At 31.5% G+C, this 19050-nt stretch overlaps 1 protein-coding gene across 11 annotated transcripts in view; it reads right to left on the bottom strand.

The window, feature by feature from the left end:
- Positions 1 to 19050, bottom strand: part of by (focal adhesion protein tensin) — a 352917-nt gene that overhangs the window by 82975 nt on the left and 250892 nt on the right. For 10 of the 11 annotated variants that reach the window (XM_088258488.1, XM_088258483.1, XM_088258484.1 and 7 more), the window contains one exon: positions 5402 to 5587. In XM_088258488.1, coding sequence (XP_088114614.1) covers positions 5402 to 5587 — 186 coding nt within the window. Of the gene's footprint in view, positions 1 to 5401; positions 5588 to 9088; positions 9940 to 19050 lie in introns of those variants that run through there. The other variant, XM_088258494.1, reaches the window with a different exon arrangement.

Below are 19050 nucleotides of genomic sequence, written 5' to 3'. Positions count from 1 at the left end.
TCGGAAGTTCTATATATATGAACCAATTTAGAAACCTTGTTCTTGAATCACTAGAACTTCACTTGAGACATCTATTGGTGAGATGTAAAGAAGCTTTTTATTAAGCAGAAACTCTTATATTAAGAAGGTTTCTAAATTGGTTCATATATATAGAACTTCCAAGAATTTGAGTAGTGTGGTTGTCAATAATGGGTAGAATTGGTGAATGTTACACGTGTGTAAAGTGATCACTTAAACCAGCCTATGACGGTCGTCAGCCCCGTAAATGCCCAGACTTCCATATTCTTCTTCATCTTTGATGAGATGTTAAAAAATAATATGAAAATAAGTCCTGTAATTGGAGATAATCCAGATTTTGTGAACAAGTATTTGGACACACTCAAAATGTTATAAAATTTCTTTCTCTTCTTTAAACCAATTCGCTTTTTTCTTTTGAGAATTGCCCGATTCTAGAACAGTGCCCAATTTTTTCGCATTATGGTGTTCCTATTATAAGCACCCAATGGTGCACAGGGCAATGCATCGTATTAACACAATGTTACCTTGATCGTTACTTACTTGAAGGCAAATTGATCAATCTTGCGCTTTAGGTGCCAGTCCATTGTAATATAAAATAAATAAAAGGATGATAAATCACTAATATTTATTTTGACCTCCTGCGAATCGAACCGGGGACTTCAAGCCCAGTAGCTTAACGCACTGACCACTTACACAATACAGGCAGATAAAAAAACAAAAATCATATTGGATTTATCACTATAAAGTTATAAAAATAACTCTTTGTAATTTTTAAAATATGTTGTCCGCCTCCATGGTGTAATGGTCAGCGTGTTTAGCTACCGTGCAGGAGGTCCCGGGTTCGATTCCCAGGGGGATGAAAATAAATATTAGTGATTTTACACTGTAATTTTTATTTAATATTACCCTGGACTGGTTCCTGAAGCGCAAGAGTGATCACCTTGCCTTCATGTAAGTAATGATCAAGAAAACACTGCGTCAATTCGATGCAGTGCCCTATGTACCATTGGGTGCGGATAAGGGTTATAAGTAGGTAATATAAGGAAAATATGGTTAATTAACATTATTAAAAAATTAATGATCAAATGCACTATTATACCATATACGTAATTCGTATGTATGTGTGTTTACTAGAGTTAAGAATTGCATAATAGAATTCTTTGAAATGTGATCAAACAATGCAAAGAATTTGAGGTTGAACCTGATAAGTGTGATCAGCTGGTTCCAACGTCTGAATGGTTGTTCATTCATTTTGTACCGATCAAGTAAACGGTACACAAGTCAAATATTTCTATTAGTTATATTTACAACATTTTGAGTGTGTCCAAATACTTGTTCACAAAATCTGGATTATCTCCAATTACAGGAGTTATTTTTATATTATTTTTTGATATCTCATCAAAGATGAAGAAGAATATGGAAGTCTGGGCATTTACGGGGCTTACGACCGTCATAGGCTGGTTTAAGTGATAATAAAAATGAAATGGTATTTTTAAATTATAAGCTTAATAATAAAAATGAAAATGGTATTTTCTGGCGTTTCTCATGTGTGTGATTATAATCCAGGATTCGGATCTCACATACTAATATAAGAGTTTCTGCTTAATAAAAAGCTTTTTTCGTCTCACCAATAGATGTCTCTAGTGAAGTTCTAGTGATTCATGAACAAGGTTTCTAAATTGGTTCATATATATAGAACTTCCAAGAATTTGAGTAGTGTGGTTGTCAATAATGGGTAGAATTGGTGAATGTTACACGTGTGTAAAGTGATCACTTAAACCAGCCTATGACGGTCGTAAGCCCCGTAAATGCCCAGACTTCCATATTCTTCTTCATCTTTGATGAGATGTCAAAAAATAATAGTCATATTTACAAATGTGGAGAAAGATAGGTCACTCAAATATCAATTAATGGTAGATTTAGAAAAAAAATAACAAAACAAGAGAACATCGTTAAAGTAATCAGTTAAAACTATGACTTACTTTTACATTAGTTTGAATATGCCATAACAAGGGGAGACAATTGTCACAAATTTTATTATGTATTTTCAATAGTAAAATACAATTTAGTAGATTCTAAATATCAGCGTTTTGATGATTTTAATATTCAATATATCGTTGTCATACAGGAGAAAGTGACCAAGTGCATTTGTTAACAAAAACGTGATCATTGACTATTTGATATCTTACTAGCTTTATATTGCCCTGAAAAAATCCCAAAGGATTTTAAACTTGGAAGTATAATATATCGACTTGTTATAAATGACTAACTGCATTGAAGTTTATTTTCATGCCAAGCAAAAGTGACTTAAACTCCTGAACATTTTACGTTTTGTCAGTTGGTCACTTTCTCCTGTACGACTACGATATAATTTAAAATGGAATTCTACAAATTAAACGCCAAATCTATAAATAAAAATTAAGAAACGTAATATTTGTAACGTATAAAATAAAATTGTTTAAATCACTAAATAACGTAATTATTATAATTCTAAGAAATATATTAAAAAAGAAATATATAAAGATGTAATATATTTTGTTGATTATTTTTTTGACATCTCATCAAAGATGAAGAAGAATATGGAAGTCTGGGCATTTACGGGGTTGACAACTTTCATAGGCTGGATTAAGTGATCGCTTTACACACGTGTAACATTCACCAATTCTACCCATTATTGACAACCACACTACTAAAATTCTTGGAAGTTCTATATATATGAATTTTGAAACATTATTCTTGAATCACTAGAACTTCACTAGAGACATCTATTGGTGAGATGAACAGAAGATGAGATGTGAACAAGTATTTGGACACACTCAAAATGTTGGAATATTTTTTCCTGATAAATGCTTAAATATGTTGAGATTTTTTACAAAGTAATGTTTTATGTTACAAGGCGTTATATAATAAAATTGGTGCATCGTCTTTTGATTTAAACGTTGTTTTTTTTTTCATCTTGATTTAGAAGTTCCTACATCCTCGCATGTCATTTGCTAATCAGTTCATGGACAGACAAAAATATATGCGGAAGGGGGCTAGAAGAATAATTATTGCTATCCTTGATTTTTTAAGTATTTATTTAAAGTAAAAAAAATTACAAAAAACTCATTTAGTTTATTTTATGCATTAATTTTAAATCAAACACAGATTTTTTGAGTCTACTAAGTTGTATTTTATTAACAAAAACACATAAAAAATTATATTGTGACAATTGTTTCGCCTTGTTAGGGCATTATCAAACGAATGATTTAAAATTAAAACATAAATTAAAATGGAGTTCTACAAATTAAACGCCAAGTCAATAAATCATTTAGTTTATTTTAGTTTATATTTAGACCTGAAGATGGAAGCATAGCTACAACATACGTATAAAGTATACGGTGTACATTTGAGTAATGAAACTTTTAACTTAACTATAGAAAATAAATTTGACCTTCTTTCGCCAATTAATTTTATGTAATTTATATTCTTAGTCCATAGAACTACGTTTCTGCCGACGGAATAAATTTGAATATTGAAATATGTCTCCCAGTGTGTGGAGCTTGATTTAAAAGTATAATCTGTTTTTTTTCCCTATAAAAGATGTAGGGGGTTTCTCACAAAATTTACCTTATCTTAATAGTTAAATATTGTATTACCAATGGCAAATTTTATCCTCCCTTTTTGGCATCTATGGCTCATAAGTACAGATTGAAGATCTGGGAAAATAAATATATATTTATAAACATTTATTTGTTAACTATATATATTTATATGTATATATAAATATGTACATACACTGTATACATTCATTAAAAAAATTATAAACATAATTAACACTATTTTTTTAGGCAAGCCACATTGTGTCTTGTCGGTGGAGTTACTTTTACATACGTTTTTTTAATTTTATTTTTTTAATCTATTTTTACCTTCATATACACAAAAAAAAGAAAAAAAATTGTAAATTAAAATTATTTAAATATTTTCATAGCATTAACTCTTGATAATTTACCCATTCCTTTATTTTGCCTTTGTTCAATATTTTATTTTGACCTCTTACCTCCGTCATATAGTTAAACATTCATTAATTTTTTGTGTACTTGTTTTTAAAATATGATTTGGTGTTTTAAAAAATGAGCCAATCATTTGGTGATCTGTAATGGATCAATCCACTTGACCTTTGGTGTGTGGAAAAAGATTCCGTATTGGTGTATAGTGAAAGAGTAGGTACCCACATTAAGATACTGGAAATGGTTTCTCGCGCTGTATCTTATTCTCTTCGCGAGATAAATTCGACCTCTCTAATCGTGAATGATATTTTTTATGATACCAACAATTATTATTAACCACGCTGCGCTAGTCGTGTGATGTGAACAGTGTTAGCGCTAACATCCGCCGTACTAATTGGCGCACTTACTGGGAGTCGGCGCTTTGCAATTTAGTTCCCAATGTAGCGAAACTATCATGACTGGATAAAAAATATGTGGGTGTAAAGCATCCTTCAGGAATATTACCTCATCACGCAATCACCGCCTCCATGAAAAACACTGAACCCAATTTTGTAGGAGTCCTAATAAATGATGTTGAAACAGATCCAGAAAATATCCCAAGTTTCATCAAAATATCATTTATAATTTATGCATTTGGTGATCATTTTTTACATCTCAAAATAGATGAAAAAGATGGAAGCCAGTGTTTATTAAGTTGTTGTTATTACACTGTCATAGGCTGGTTTGGTGATCACTTTACACAGTGCAACATTCACCATTCTATCCATGATTGACAAACCACAGTACTATATTTTTTGGATCACCCATATATGTATGTACATGTATATAATCTGATAAATAAAATATTATCTTAAATAAATTAATCCAACCATAGATGGCTCTTTTGAAGGCTGTCCCAACGCATTCCCAAATCTGATACAGAAGCATCTAAGCTTCCTGACAGACCTTCTCTTGCAAAGCAATCAAATGCAAAAAGCAAATCAAAGCAAAAAAATGTGAATCAAAATCGTATCCCGATTTTACTGTGAAGCTAAAAACATTTACTTACATTTAAAAGCTTTCAATATCCCTATCACCGCCAATCAAAATAAAAAGATGGCTCTAGTAAACTCACACGGACCTACACCGTCATAAGATTAATAATATATGTACATTTTTTTATTTTTAATATAGAATGGCGTTGCATATAAAATACATTGCTTTTGCCAATGTCAAGTTAATTGAATATTGTTACTTAATTATAAAATATGATAGACTTATTATTAAACTATAATTTATTCAAATGTAGGACTAAAAGCGCAAGCTACGGAGGGTTTTACAGCAGTAATAGCCAATTTCCAGGAAATGAATAAGACCACAAATAAATGTTTTTATTAGGGTTTTCAGCGTCTTACCGTAGTTCTCTGGTGTGGCTGCGGTGTTTCAGACCTCCAGGAGTTGGTCTGTGTCCACGAGACCGCAGGGGTCGCGTCCTGGACGGGTGCGTGAGCCCCCTCCAGGGTGGGCCACATGGGCCCATCGCCGGCTGCCCGCCACTGCTGGTGGATCTGCCAGCTCGTATCTGAGAAACGCTCAGCATCCTGAAACCATACAAACGAATAGGTTAAAAATATGAAAGCAGAAACTGAAAACGGTTCAGAGTCAGTGAAGAACATTGATCAAAAGGTTAATTGATTAGTCAGACAAGGAAATAAAGTGCAGGATTCAATTATACATACAGTAACAGCATTCGACTTTGAATGTCATTTAAAAGGAAGCAAAAAAAAAGATATTTTAAGTATTACTTATGAAAAAACGATATTAAAAAATATCAATATGTATTGTTCATCCATATGCAAATTATTTTCAAACTGTAATGCTGATATTAACACATCCCTATTGTTAAACCATTACAAGTCAAAAATATGATTTCAAAATAAATACATCGGATGATTCGTTTCTCACTATTAAGACTACAAATCTATCTACTAAACCTTTTTTTTTCAATGTTAATTTGTTTTTTTTTTGTAAATTACCTAGGATAACATTAATATTGACCTTTATCAGGACCCAATAGTGCATAGGGCACTACATAAAATTGATATAATGTTAAGTTGATCATTAATTATATGAAGGTAATGTGATTAGTCTTGCGCTACAGATACCCAATCCAATATTTATTTTTATTTTTACCCCCTTGGGAATCTAATGCGAAACCTACAGCTTGGTTTGCAAACACACTAATCATTACACTACATATACTATAGTTGACAATAATGTGAACTAGACTGAAAATACTAATCTTTATATGTACATACCTATATTAATTTGCAAACTCTTGACGTGTTACTGAATATAGGCGAAGGCCTGCCAAAGAAATATCGTAATTTCTGAGAATTTACGTAAGGGATTAAAATGATTAATGAAGCGTTCAATTCCTATTAGAATTAATTAAACTAGGTCGCCGTGGCATAACTCAGAAAAATAATGATGTATTTGTATATACAATGTACCTACATTTGTAATTAATGATCATATGGATTTTCGGCTAATAATTGCTTAAGCTGGTAAATTTATATGTGCAAATCGTATCCAGAAAAAAACACGTTTTTAAACGACGTTTTATATATTTTCATATTGGCCGGGTGTGTTTGCATCTTATCATCTATCATATCAATTTCAATAATTGTAGACGTCTCATATCTTTGTGTACCTACTAATACCAACCAAAAAAAAATTATATGAAAAAATTAATAATATATAGATTTTTTAAAAATCACAATCACTCATTGTCCAATCGTCTCCGAAACTATGAATGAACATAAGAGAAAAATATTTTTAGGGGAGACTAAAAAAAAACTCATAAAAATTTTTTCAAGATAAGAAATTATATCTTTTAGACTCTTCTTCTTCTTCTTCTTTTTAATGGCTTTTTACCCTAAGATATAAGAACACATTTATTGAAATGATGTATTTGGAAAAGTTTTATGAAATCGTAAAATCTCCAGTATCATTTGACGGATTAAAGCTAATATTTGTGATTTTAAATATCGGCTCTCCTTTTTGTTTTTTTGTTGTTGTTGTTTTCATTTTTTTAGATTTCTTGAAATTCTAAATCTCTTATCAAATATAGGTATATTATTTATACAGCATATTTACAAACAAAATGGTTAATGTGCGTACATTAATTTCTGTAAGTAATCATATGAACTTATAACTATGAGTTATCAGATGTACTTTTGCTATCAGTTATCAGATAAACTTATCACTGTTAATTATCAGATGTAGGTAGGCTTTTGCATTTCTTGGCAACTTTTGACAAAACTGTGTAAATTCGATTAATGTAAGTGTCCTGTTTTGTTTGGGATTACAAAATTTCAAGTATACCAATGGATGAAGCGGAAAATTTCCAATCTAAACCATTTTCTTATATTTTCTTCCGTACATATTTTCATAATTAACGAACTAACTAACTAACCATCACGCCACACCATTCTGTCCTTGCAAACATTCTTCGCCTCTTCCACGTTCATGCATCTCCTCATACATACCCGCCGATTGTTTCGACTCCTAACCTGACCACTTCCAAGTATTTGGCATACTTGATCGTGCCAAGTTTTTCTCGGTCTACCTCTGCTCCTTTTTCCAATTACATTCGCCTCATAATTTTTTTTACCGTTCTTTCCTCACTCATTCGTTCTACATGTCCAAACCATCTCAAAACACCTTTCTTAATTTTTTTCGATTATGCTTATCTCAGCTTTGCATTCCTTCCTTATTTCACTACTCGAACATCTATCATACATCGTTTTGTCGCACATTCTTCTGAGAGATAGCATTTCGACTGCATTCAGTCTACTTTCATCCTTCTTTCATCCTTCTTTTGCCAACTCCATGTTTCACTTCCATACATTAGGGTCGGAACCGGGACTTCGTTGTGTACCTACTGCCAGTTTAGCTTGCATATTTTCATTGGGGAAAAATACTGTATAATTTTATCTCTAGGTACTCTAGTAAATGACAGATTTCACGTACTAGAGAAAACATCTAAAGGCAACTTTCTCTGATTGAAGTGAGACCAAATTAAGAAGACGAGCGAGAAATAATAGGTTCTCGAGACACGCGTGATTAATTATTTCAACACGGAGCAAAGAGCTACTATTTGTTCAGCTAAGATTTAAATGATTGTGAAATCAATTAGTTTTCTTTGAGAATCGGACAGCCTCAGAATGCGTGAAGACTTTGGAGCAAAAAACCTCCATGGTTCATGACTTGTAATCTTGTAACGTTCAGGTAGGTCCAGTTGATCGTTACTGAAGTGTTCGAAGTTAGCACTGGGACCAAGATGAGTACAGCGGAAGTGTTTATACTCGAACGAGCCCAGCCCAGATCCCAATCAATCAATTTTCTCGACTCCAAATAGTAATTATGGAGATTACTCGTTCTCTGACGGCTCTATCAGTCAGTTTGATCCATGTTTGATCATTACTTTATGACTTAAATTATTTTCTGCCGCATTGATGAAAACAAATTACGGTTAAGCGTTGGCGCTAGAAATAGGTGGACCAGTATTTGTAAGTAAAATGGTTAATTATGATAAGTTTATTTTAATGATATGGTAAATTGTTACATTGTAATGAAGTTTCATGATACAAACAATGTTTATAGTGATGATTTTCTAAGTAATTGCACTATCTTGATGTCAATGTATCAGTGATATTATAGAAGATTTTGGATTTTGACTGATTTTGGATTTTCAGTTGAGAAATTCGTGAAACATGTTATATAAATGCCGAAATTCCAAATCCATCAAATAACAACTAGCATACGAAACGACTCCAACAACAGTGCATATATGTATTCATCTTTCAAACACAAATGGAATATGGATATTCAATAAAAGGTAGAATGCTGTAAGCTTTGGGATGCTCAGACTTCCATCTTCTTTCACGTGAAAACAATAGATGCCATAATATTTTAATAATATAAATATCAGATGTCGAAAATGCGTTTTTTCGTAATTTAGTGCTAATAATTCTGTCTAGGTCTAAAAGGGTCTTTAGAGATTAATAAATGTAATGCAATCTTGTGTTTATTTTCACCTTTGTAAGTGACGGAGATCGTTTCCTTCTTCCCCACCAACCCATTGAAGCACGTTTTCACGAATTTATTACACTTAAAAAATAAACAAGACTTGTTTGAACTCTAGCATTCATTTGAAGTCAAATGAAGTGAGTTTCATAAGCCTTTATTTCCATCTATAAAATTGAGTATATTCTTTAAAATATACAATTTAAAGATATTTAAAAGAAATCATTGATGTTATATGATTTTAATCTTGACGCAGATACAATAGCATAAACTCCACCTTATCTTCATATTACAGTGAGATAATTATTCAACAATATTCATCTCGCAAATCATTAGGTTCACTTATTCTTCACAGCGGAGCCAAAGTCGTCGCAATGACATTCGAGCATCGCTAATGTATCGGTCACAATTTAAATTTCCGAGGCGGGAAAAACACAGATCTCAAACTGATCGTCACTACATAGTATGTATAGAGAAATATATATGTAAAGAGACAACAGCGAGTCACTGAATTAAACTTTATTTCTAGCGCTGACGCAATCCAATTGACTTTAAATTCTTTCCACGCGTCCGCATTACATACGAAAAAACACTATTGTCTTTTAGAACGACGGATTTGGCGATTAGACGTTTAGGATGCAAAACTAATTTGACAGTTCAATTTCCCGCGCTTATTTATTAAAATGGCGGGCATCATTTTGAAAAGCGCGCTGATAACCGGGGGGCTAGATCTGTTTGTTTACGCCGCGCGGTGTAGGCGTTCGGTTTGAATGGAAGTGATCGAAATGTCGGAAAATGTGCGCGCGTAGGGAAGAGGTACCCGTGCGACGGCAGTCGTTCCGCCGAGAGCTGCACCAACACTAGCGACTAGCGACACGCCAAATAAATTAGTAAACAAACCAGGGACGGCGCGTGTTTTATTATTGTTAACGGTCCCAGCTGACATAATCGTGATTATTTCATACAGAGGGGAATGCTAATTTTGCACATGGCTTGCCTATCGCGCCATTACCTCACTAACTAAAGCACAACAGGCTATACGTACTATACTAAATTATATCTACATATCGCCATTGTTCCATGGCAGCATAAGAACCGATTGTAAATCTTGAATCAGTCCATTCATTAACGTTAGCTCATGAATTACCACACATAAACGTATCCTTGAATAAAACCTGAATCTACGCATACACAACTACGAATCATGCGAATACTAATATCTCGAAATATTTATTTCGATAAATTCTTCCGCATTAAAAAAGATATTATAAATTAAAATAAAACTTATAAATCACACCCTTTGTAGCACAGTGATACCAAGAAATAAAAAAAAACATTTGCATTTCATATATGGTTTGCGTGTTATGAAAATTACCATAATTTCGTATAAGTGTGCTTGTTATATTTAAATAATATTTAACATGTATTTCATGAAAGCAGACATCAAAATCAAAATAAGTCTGCTTAAAAAGGCGACAAATATTTATTTATAAATTCCTAGATATTTGAATGTATATAATCAACGTATTCTTTATTTCTTTATTATTTTACTAAAATGAACCAAAGAGTACCAAATTTTATCAACACGGAGTTAACTTGTCCATTGGTTATATGAAGGCTTACTTCTGCCCTCCAGATTTTTGGATATAATGATTTTTTTTTATTGAGAAAGCTTTGAAAAAAACATATTCTATTACTACAGAATTGGGCATTGGACACTACGTTCATGAAATTATTTTAATTGAATGTAACATCTCACTAAAATGATCAACATTGTGCACAAAATCCAGTCAGGGTAAGAAATTTAAATTTAAAAACATGAATGAAAAGGCCATTTTAAAGGAAAATAACTACGGCATTCTAAGCATTGCTTGACGATTTCACTCTATCAGTGATGTATCGATTCTGGAGTGACGGCATGTCTTAATTTATTGTTTTAATTAACTTGTTTTAATTATCAAGTAAAAATGTGTCAAAAGTGTGTGGGGCCGTTAGCGACCCCAGTGCCTCCAATATTAAGGCGGCCCTGTCTAATGATCACGTTAACCCACAATTTGTAGGGTCAACATTTGTTAGAATATCTCACAATATGTACGCAATATTTACGAGCATCGAGTACTTATTGGCCCGATTTTATGATTGTCAGCAACATAAATTACTTTGTAAAACACAGAGTATTAAGTTACGGCCAACGCAGTTAAGGTTGACAAATGTTTGATATTTTTATAGGATCGATAACTATAGTGCTTAATCGAAATATGTTATTCCCCGACATGATATTTCCAAACATCTTATTAATTTTGACACAATGTCGGAACTTATAACTCGTTACAAAGTATGATGCGACGGTATTATGTATCCAACAATGATTTACTAACAGCGGTTTTCTTTCAATTTGCATACGGAAACATTTAAAATGTCAAAATACACCGCGAGCAAGAAAATGGCGGCCGCGATTCGCGCTGCCATCATCGTAATATCATAATGCACATGTTCAAATGTCAAGAAGTTTAATATTTCTTCCAGCAGTGAACATACAAATAGCAGAGAGAAGATTTCACGCAATCTAACCTCATATTATCATCTGCAAGATATAGAATCTACTAACGAAAATCAGACACAAACAACAAATTGGACCCTGAGGATCTCATACAAGTAAAACGCTTATATCATAAGTAGGTATCTTTATTGTTTTTTTTATAGTTAAGTCGTATGTTGAAACTGTTATAATATATGTTATTAAGGTTATACAATTATGTTTGTATGGATAAGGCACTATGTAATTTAGATCGTTTTATTTTCGCTAATGGATTTAGTATTTACCGTGTGTTTCTTAATGCGTTGCCTACGTTGAAACAAAAATGAATCGTATTAGGATATCATAGAAAAGCTTGTACAATTTCACTTGAAATTAACGTGTTTCATGATATTTAGTAAATTAAATATCAAAGTAAAAGTTATCATTTGCTTTATACCTGTATATTCTTAACTTGTTGATCCCTTTTAAATAATCGCTGGTTTATCACTTAAGAAAAAAATGTCCAAAATTAAAATAAAATTTAACTACGATTTGAAGAAAACTAACTTTAATGCTTTAATTTGATACATCACAAATTATTCATGAGATATTAACACATATAACGTACCTTCTGTTAACACACTTTAATTAAAATTACTATAGATTTTTTTTGCCGGCGCTCAGTTTGATCCTTAATTCGGATAATCTAAAACGCTATTCACAAACACCGATTTTATAAATTCATTTGAGATACTTCCAACTAAAAAAAAACAATATCACAATATTTTCATTGACTACTCGGCGCCTGCCAAACGGAAAGCGTTGGTGTTTATTTAAATCTCGTTTTTATTTTGATTTTAAACCCGTATTAAGGCGGTTTTAATAATTTGTATAGTACGGTCAAATTATGTTTTGTTTATGTGTGTGTGGGCTGTTATAGCTATAGTAAAAGTACATAGATAACCAGTAATGTAACATATCTATAGAAAATATATCCGGAACACTTCACATCGATACAGTAATCGTCCGATTTACAGATTTTTCAGAGTTTTGTTTTACTATCAATAGACCTCTTAGCTTTATCGTTTTTATTTTAAGATTACTAAATGGACAATTTTTTATCTATATCAACAAAAACAAAAACAAAAACTTTTTGTGACAATTCTTCACCATATTTTACTGATTTACCCGTCCTAGTTTGGCATTCTGCAGTTACAAAACAAAAATCTTATTTCGCGCACACTGTCGTCTGAGAAGTTGTCGTGCAGTCGTAAACGACAGCTGCAGTTGGCATGCCAACGAGTATACGTGAAATAGGATATTTGTATTGAAACTGCAGAATAGTTCTCTGCCGTAGCTTTCTACAGTTGAACCCGACAGCTTTAAGCTAGTATGTTACAATTCTAATTAGGGTATATATGAAGTAAGGTATTAATTATTATGCTAGTAAAATTTATTACCAATGACAAACAAAAAGAAAATTTAAGTTTAGTAAATAAAATCATGTTTTTGAGACAGTTTTCTGTAGCGTTATATATAAATAAATGCATCGTCTAAATTTTAATGTTTATTTCATTTTAGTTTAAATTTAAACATTTTAATGGCGAAAATGAAAAACAAGTCATATAAAAGCGTTCACGTGTTATCCCAAAGATATAATTTTTTTTTACACAGACAGATTTTTTTTATTATAAAGCAATGTCGAATTGACATTGAAATATTTTACTAACTGCAAGTGTTTTGCTACTTTAAAAAAATGTTTAGACACGTAAATTGGATTTTTAAATATGATAATCAGACTCTTTTACATATATGTATGTATGTACTTATTATGCATATATTTTGTAAGTATTATGTACATGTGTTTGTATAATACATCAAACGAAGACTAAAGTAAATAGAAAGATTATTTGCACATGTGGTTTACAGTTCACACGTATTCAACGTTTTTAGATTTTTATTATTATTGATCAACATTCGCGTGTTTTGAATAAATAAAAGCATCCCGAAGGTCAGTTGAATAAAATAAATATTAACTTTCATCAACAAGGAAGGCGTTAAAAAAGAACTATTATAATGAAGCTTGATCAGAGATACTCTGAAGACTTAGAGATGCGGTTTTTGAAAATGCATCCATAACGCAAAAACGATTCTTATAACACTGTTCATAACGTGAATAGCTAATCGACTTAATTTTTTATGGTTTCTGGGTTCAATTACTATGTACAATTTTAATACAATCTTAACAGATTTTTGCGTTTTTTAATATTACTCCATTTTTTTACAAGCATACTCATATTCATCTCTAGACATCACTTATAATAGCTATTGTGTATTTTTGTATTTAAAAATATGTTAATTCTGCGTACCTCATAACAGGTATATACTATACATAATAAGGATAAAAAAGTAATATAATTGCTTTCTATGTTACTTTAATTTTACTTAATTATTTTAGTTTTCTTTTTTCCACTGTTACAAAAAGAATTTTTTGTATTTTTTACTGTAACAAACGCCGATTTTCAGCAAAGAACTGAACTACCGTTATGATTTGAACTGAATGGGAACTATTTTTTGTGCTATTTATACCTGTAAGGTGAAATACCCACGTTTTTTATTACCATTATCCCTTCTTAAAACAGTCATAATAAGCCCCTGCTCAATGAACCTATAGGTCAGGGAAAATAATCGAATTAAACAATTATAATGAGCAAATTTTACTTGTTAATAAGTATTATAAAATTTCCACGTTCCAAAAAACATCAGAAAAATATTCCGGACGTCCCTGGTTAAAATTTACAAAAGTACTAATATTTGTATTTCCTGAAGTCAGAGAGGCTATTTTGAAGTAATGTATCGATTTATTGAGTGGTATTTAAGTGTTACCAGTATCGTAGCATTTATATCGGAAGTGTCGACATCTTGATTGATGATAACGAAATCGTGTTCGGTTTTCCGCAACAAATGTGACAGATAATCGAATCGAATGAAACTGCACATTCAGAACGGTTATATTTTATTCATTAGTCAATTTGAGTGATAAATATTTTTAAAAAATGTTTGTAGATAAGTTAAAAATAAAACACTTGTATAAGACCACATTTGAGTTTATGAAAAAAAACGTTACTAGTTTTTTTTTTTAATTATTCATTTTGCAGTCACCCAATGAAAGAATGTTTCTGCCAGTGTCTTGTCAGTGACATAACATCGAGATGGAAGATCTAGACAGAGATAAGTTCCAGTACGCTATTAAGTTTCGAGAACAAAGATAGTAAAAATAATACACTTGTATAAGTAAGACCACTTTTAAGTCACAATAGACCTGACATGGTCGCGATGACATAAGGGATGCAAGATCCCTTGACCCCCAAAAAAAAAAAGACCACTTTTGAATTTATGAATTTACAGAAAACACAACTAGTTTCGAGAACTACATATGATAAAAGTAAAACACTTGTTTAAGACCACTTTTAAGTTAATGAATATTAACACGACTAGTTTCGAAAACTGCAGATGTTCTCATCAATAGGTGAGAATAAAAACTGAGTAAAAAAGATCTGTAGTTCTCGAAACTAGTCGTGTTTAAATTAATAAATTCAAAAGTGTTAATAATTAAAATGTAACTTTTTTTAAAATCACTTTAAATATTTTATTATAACTTAATTATAATGTCTACCAGTATCGAAGCTAACCGTTTCTTTATCAAGACTGATTAATACTAAAACACTATCTACTTAACAATATTCAAAATATTTTGACGGTTAGGCAAAGGAGCTTGGGTAGATCTCAAATGGCTTTATTTGTTTTGTATTGATTAGCAGTCACAGTCAAAAGGGATCAGGGATGTTGAGGAATTGGAATCACGTTTAATAACGGACTCTTAAAAAAATCGTTTACTTGAGTATTTATTAGTTGTAAATTATTATTAATTGCCTTTTTTATTTCTAATATTTCTATGTAATCTAATTGAATATTTTGAACATTGAAAGCATTAACTTTGTGGATGATAGTGATATATTATTTTGAGAAATAAAAAGAGTTTGTTTTTTGCTCCACTCACATTTTTTATTAACAACCATCTAGTTTCGGAAAAACTTTAATTAAAAATGGATACATTTTGTAAAGTTAAAGGTAAACATTTTCCTGAAAACGCCGCTGCATAAATTGTCTACTTATATTAAATATTATTCAATCTATTAATCCATTGGATGCAAGAAAAAAAATGACACACTACTGCATTTAAATACATATATCCTTTAATAGTATTGTGAATTACAAAATTTGATTAAGTTTCACGGTCTATTTAGTGCGTGACATGTACTGAATGCAAATAACACAATCTCTCATCGTTTCTACTTCACTGATCATCACTTCATCGCTAGATCATCGGCCAACTTGATTTGATGATGTAATAAACTTCTTACATCTTTCCCGATGCATAAAATGATATAGCGTAAAATGTACGATGTTGTCTGTACCTCTATCAACATTGCTCAGGTCACAAGACGAAGGTGACGATTATAACGGTAAAAGTTTTATTTCATTCAATTATGTTGAAAAAATAAATCGTAGTCATTATGTAAATTCACCTTGAATTTAACCATTTTAACCCTTTGTACACCGTTGTCGCCGTCACAGCGACATATAAAACATTCTAACTCCGATGGCGCCGCAGCGGCGACACAAACAATGGGATACATTAATTAAGAGAATAGCTGAAATGATGGTGGAAACTCTTTTTTTTGGAATATGGAGATACATTCCATTGGCTTACACATTGTTTATAAATTTATTTTAAAAAATGATACGAAAAACCATTGAGCCGTTTGAAATTAATTTTTTTCAGATCATTTCGTGGGTGATTACATAAGTCTTCGAAGTAGGCCACCTGTTTCCACTCCCATCAGGGATCAGGCCCATGGTAGGTTAGTTAGTTAGCATTGAATATGCATTTTTTTCTTTTCTTAACAATCTTACATTTTAATAAATTATACATAATACGACACTTGTTTTTTTTACCACTTTAATTTAAGTGTTAAAATACAAGTGTTTTATTTATAATTTAATAATGTCTTATTACAATGTGAATGTCGAAACAATAAATAACATACTATAACTTTTTATTTACTGCCTTACCATTTTTTTATGATTTTCTAACCCAGTTGATTAACTGGCGTTCCGCGTATAAAAAATAGAGTTCAAAGGGTTAGATATTAGCATTAGCGTAATGTACTCAATTGGATATTTTCACACAGCAAACGATTATTCGTGTAGAATATAAAATTTAAATAAAACCTATAAAAACTTACATAAAACAAACTTTACTACACAATTATAGGAAGGGAGTTTTCTACACATATTTATTGATCAAATTTCTTTTTATTAACGTGAATAAAGTGGTTAAAGTTGGCCAAGATAAAATAATGTATCGGTTTCTACGTATACATAATTTATTTTGACACAGTTTTTATTGATGTGTTTCAATTTATTGTTTATCTAATCGAACCGAATGTATTAATAACTAGATAACCCGGCTCTTTGGCACCGTTGTGGCTCTATCTGATCAAATGAAAAATAAAAATAAAACAAATCTCACAATCCTACATTGTTTAATTTTAAAATGCATATGAATCAATCAAAATTTATGAAACGACAATGTAATCGAAAACATCGAAAATGCTAAGTGACTGCAGCTATCAAGAAGCACGATTTCCGCCATGAGTAACATTTGGTATTTCGTGTTTTGCTCTTGTGTTCAACAGATGGCGCTGCCATTGACGTTGAAAACGGTTTTAAAAACTAAACATGGTTTTAACTCTCACAGATAAAATAACTTTTGAATAAATATTCGAAAGCAAACTTGTGTTAAATTCTTAAAGCAATCCGTGGATTATTTTTGCAGTTTTATCAGTTCGATAAATTTCATTATTATTTATTTAGATATATAAAAATACGCGCGTATAGAAGTGCAAAGTTGTACCAAAGTTTCATAGCGATCAAAGTGGATAACTTTAAGATTCAAGAATTTTAACAGATGTATATATTTTGCATTTGATCAGACTGAGTAGTACTAAATAATTGGATTTTATCCAACGCAATTTTAAAAGGACTTGTACTGTTATAGCTATGAGTAAGCAAATAACATGGCGGTGACTTCTTGTGGGGTTAATTAAAAGAGACTCGTTGAATTACTAATTGATGTTACTCAGTACTGAGTATAACCAACATGTAACAGTAATAAATAACAAAATAAATAGTATTTGAATGTTCTAGACGTATTATTATATGAAATTTGTGCGTATCGGAAACCTTATGTTGCGACGGTGCGTTTCATAAGATTTATGTTGCGGTGGTGTGCACATATTTGTGCATTTCAGAAAACTTATGTTGTGGTGGTGTGCATGTATTTGTGCGTTTCAGAAAACTTATGTTGTGGTGGTGTGCCCATATTTGTGCGTTTCAGAAAACTTATGTTGTGGTGGTGTGCCCATATTTGTGCGTTTCAGAAAACTTATGTTGTGGTGGTGTGCACATATTTGTGCATTTCATTTTGAGTGTGTCCCAATACTTGTTCACAAAATCTGGATTATCTCCAATTACAGGAGTTATTTTTAGTAAAAAGCTTCCTTACATCTCACCAATAGATGTCTCTAGTGAAGTTCTAGTGATTCAAGAACAAGGTTTCTAAATTGGTTCATATATATAGAACTTCCAAGAATTTGAGTAGTGTGGTTGTCAATAATGGGTAGAGTTGGTGAATGTTACACGTGTGTAAAGTGATCACTTAAACCAGCCTATGACGGTCGTCAGAACGGTAAATGCCCAGACTTCCATATTCTTCTTCATCTTTGATGAGATGTCAAAAAACAATAAGATAATAACTCCTGTACTTGGAGATAATCCAGATTTTGTATTTTTTGCAGTATTTGGACACACTCAAAATGTTGTATCCAATTCAAATTCGAACGTTCTTTGATGAATTCCAGTTTGATCACAAAAATGCGATTAACGGTTTTCCACGTACCTTTAAAATGTGCCGAAGTGTTGAAAGAAATCCTGAAAAACGGTCGTAAAAACGTCCAAACGAAATAATTCGCGACGATAAAATGTAAATTTAATTTTAAGTGGGTCAACCGTCATTTTATGTTATATATACTTATTTCAATGTCTGTCTGCAAGTCTGAGGTATGTTTACATCTGCCCACAAATATAAACAGATTTTTAAATATGAACAGAGTTTGCATGTCATAATTTTTTTAGGTTACATTATCATAAGTTATGATAGGCGTCTACATATTGATTCAAAGGTATAATCTATGTTAATTATCAACAGGTATTACAATTTTTAGACACTCGTAGTGAGACTGTATTTGGAAAAAATAAGGGAAGAATATAGAAATATTAAATGAGAATTTTGGGGTTAAGGGTTAAAAAGTTTTTTTTTTTAATAGAGAA

This window comes from Brachycentrus maculatus, unplaced genomic scaffold (assembly GCF_059751285.1).
Source record: "Brachycentrus maculatus isolate JH-2025_06_01 unplaced genomic scaffold, ASM5975128v1 h1tg000097l, whole genome shotgun sequence".
In the NCBI taxonomy this organism is placed as follows: domain Eukaryota; kingdom Metazoa; phylum Arthropoda; class Insecta; order Trichoptera; family Brachycentridae; genus Brachycentrus; species Brachycentrus maculatus.
This window is presented reverse-complemented; position numbering and strand designations above follow the sequence as displayed.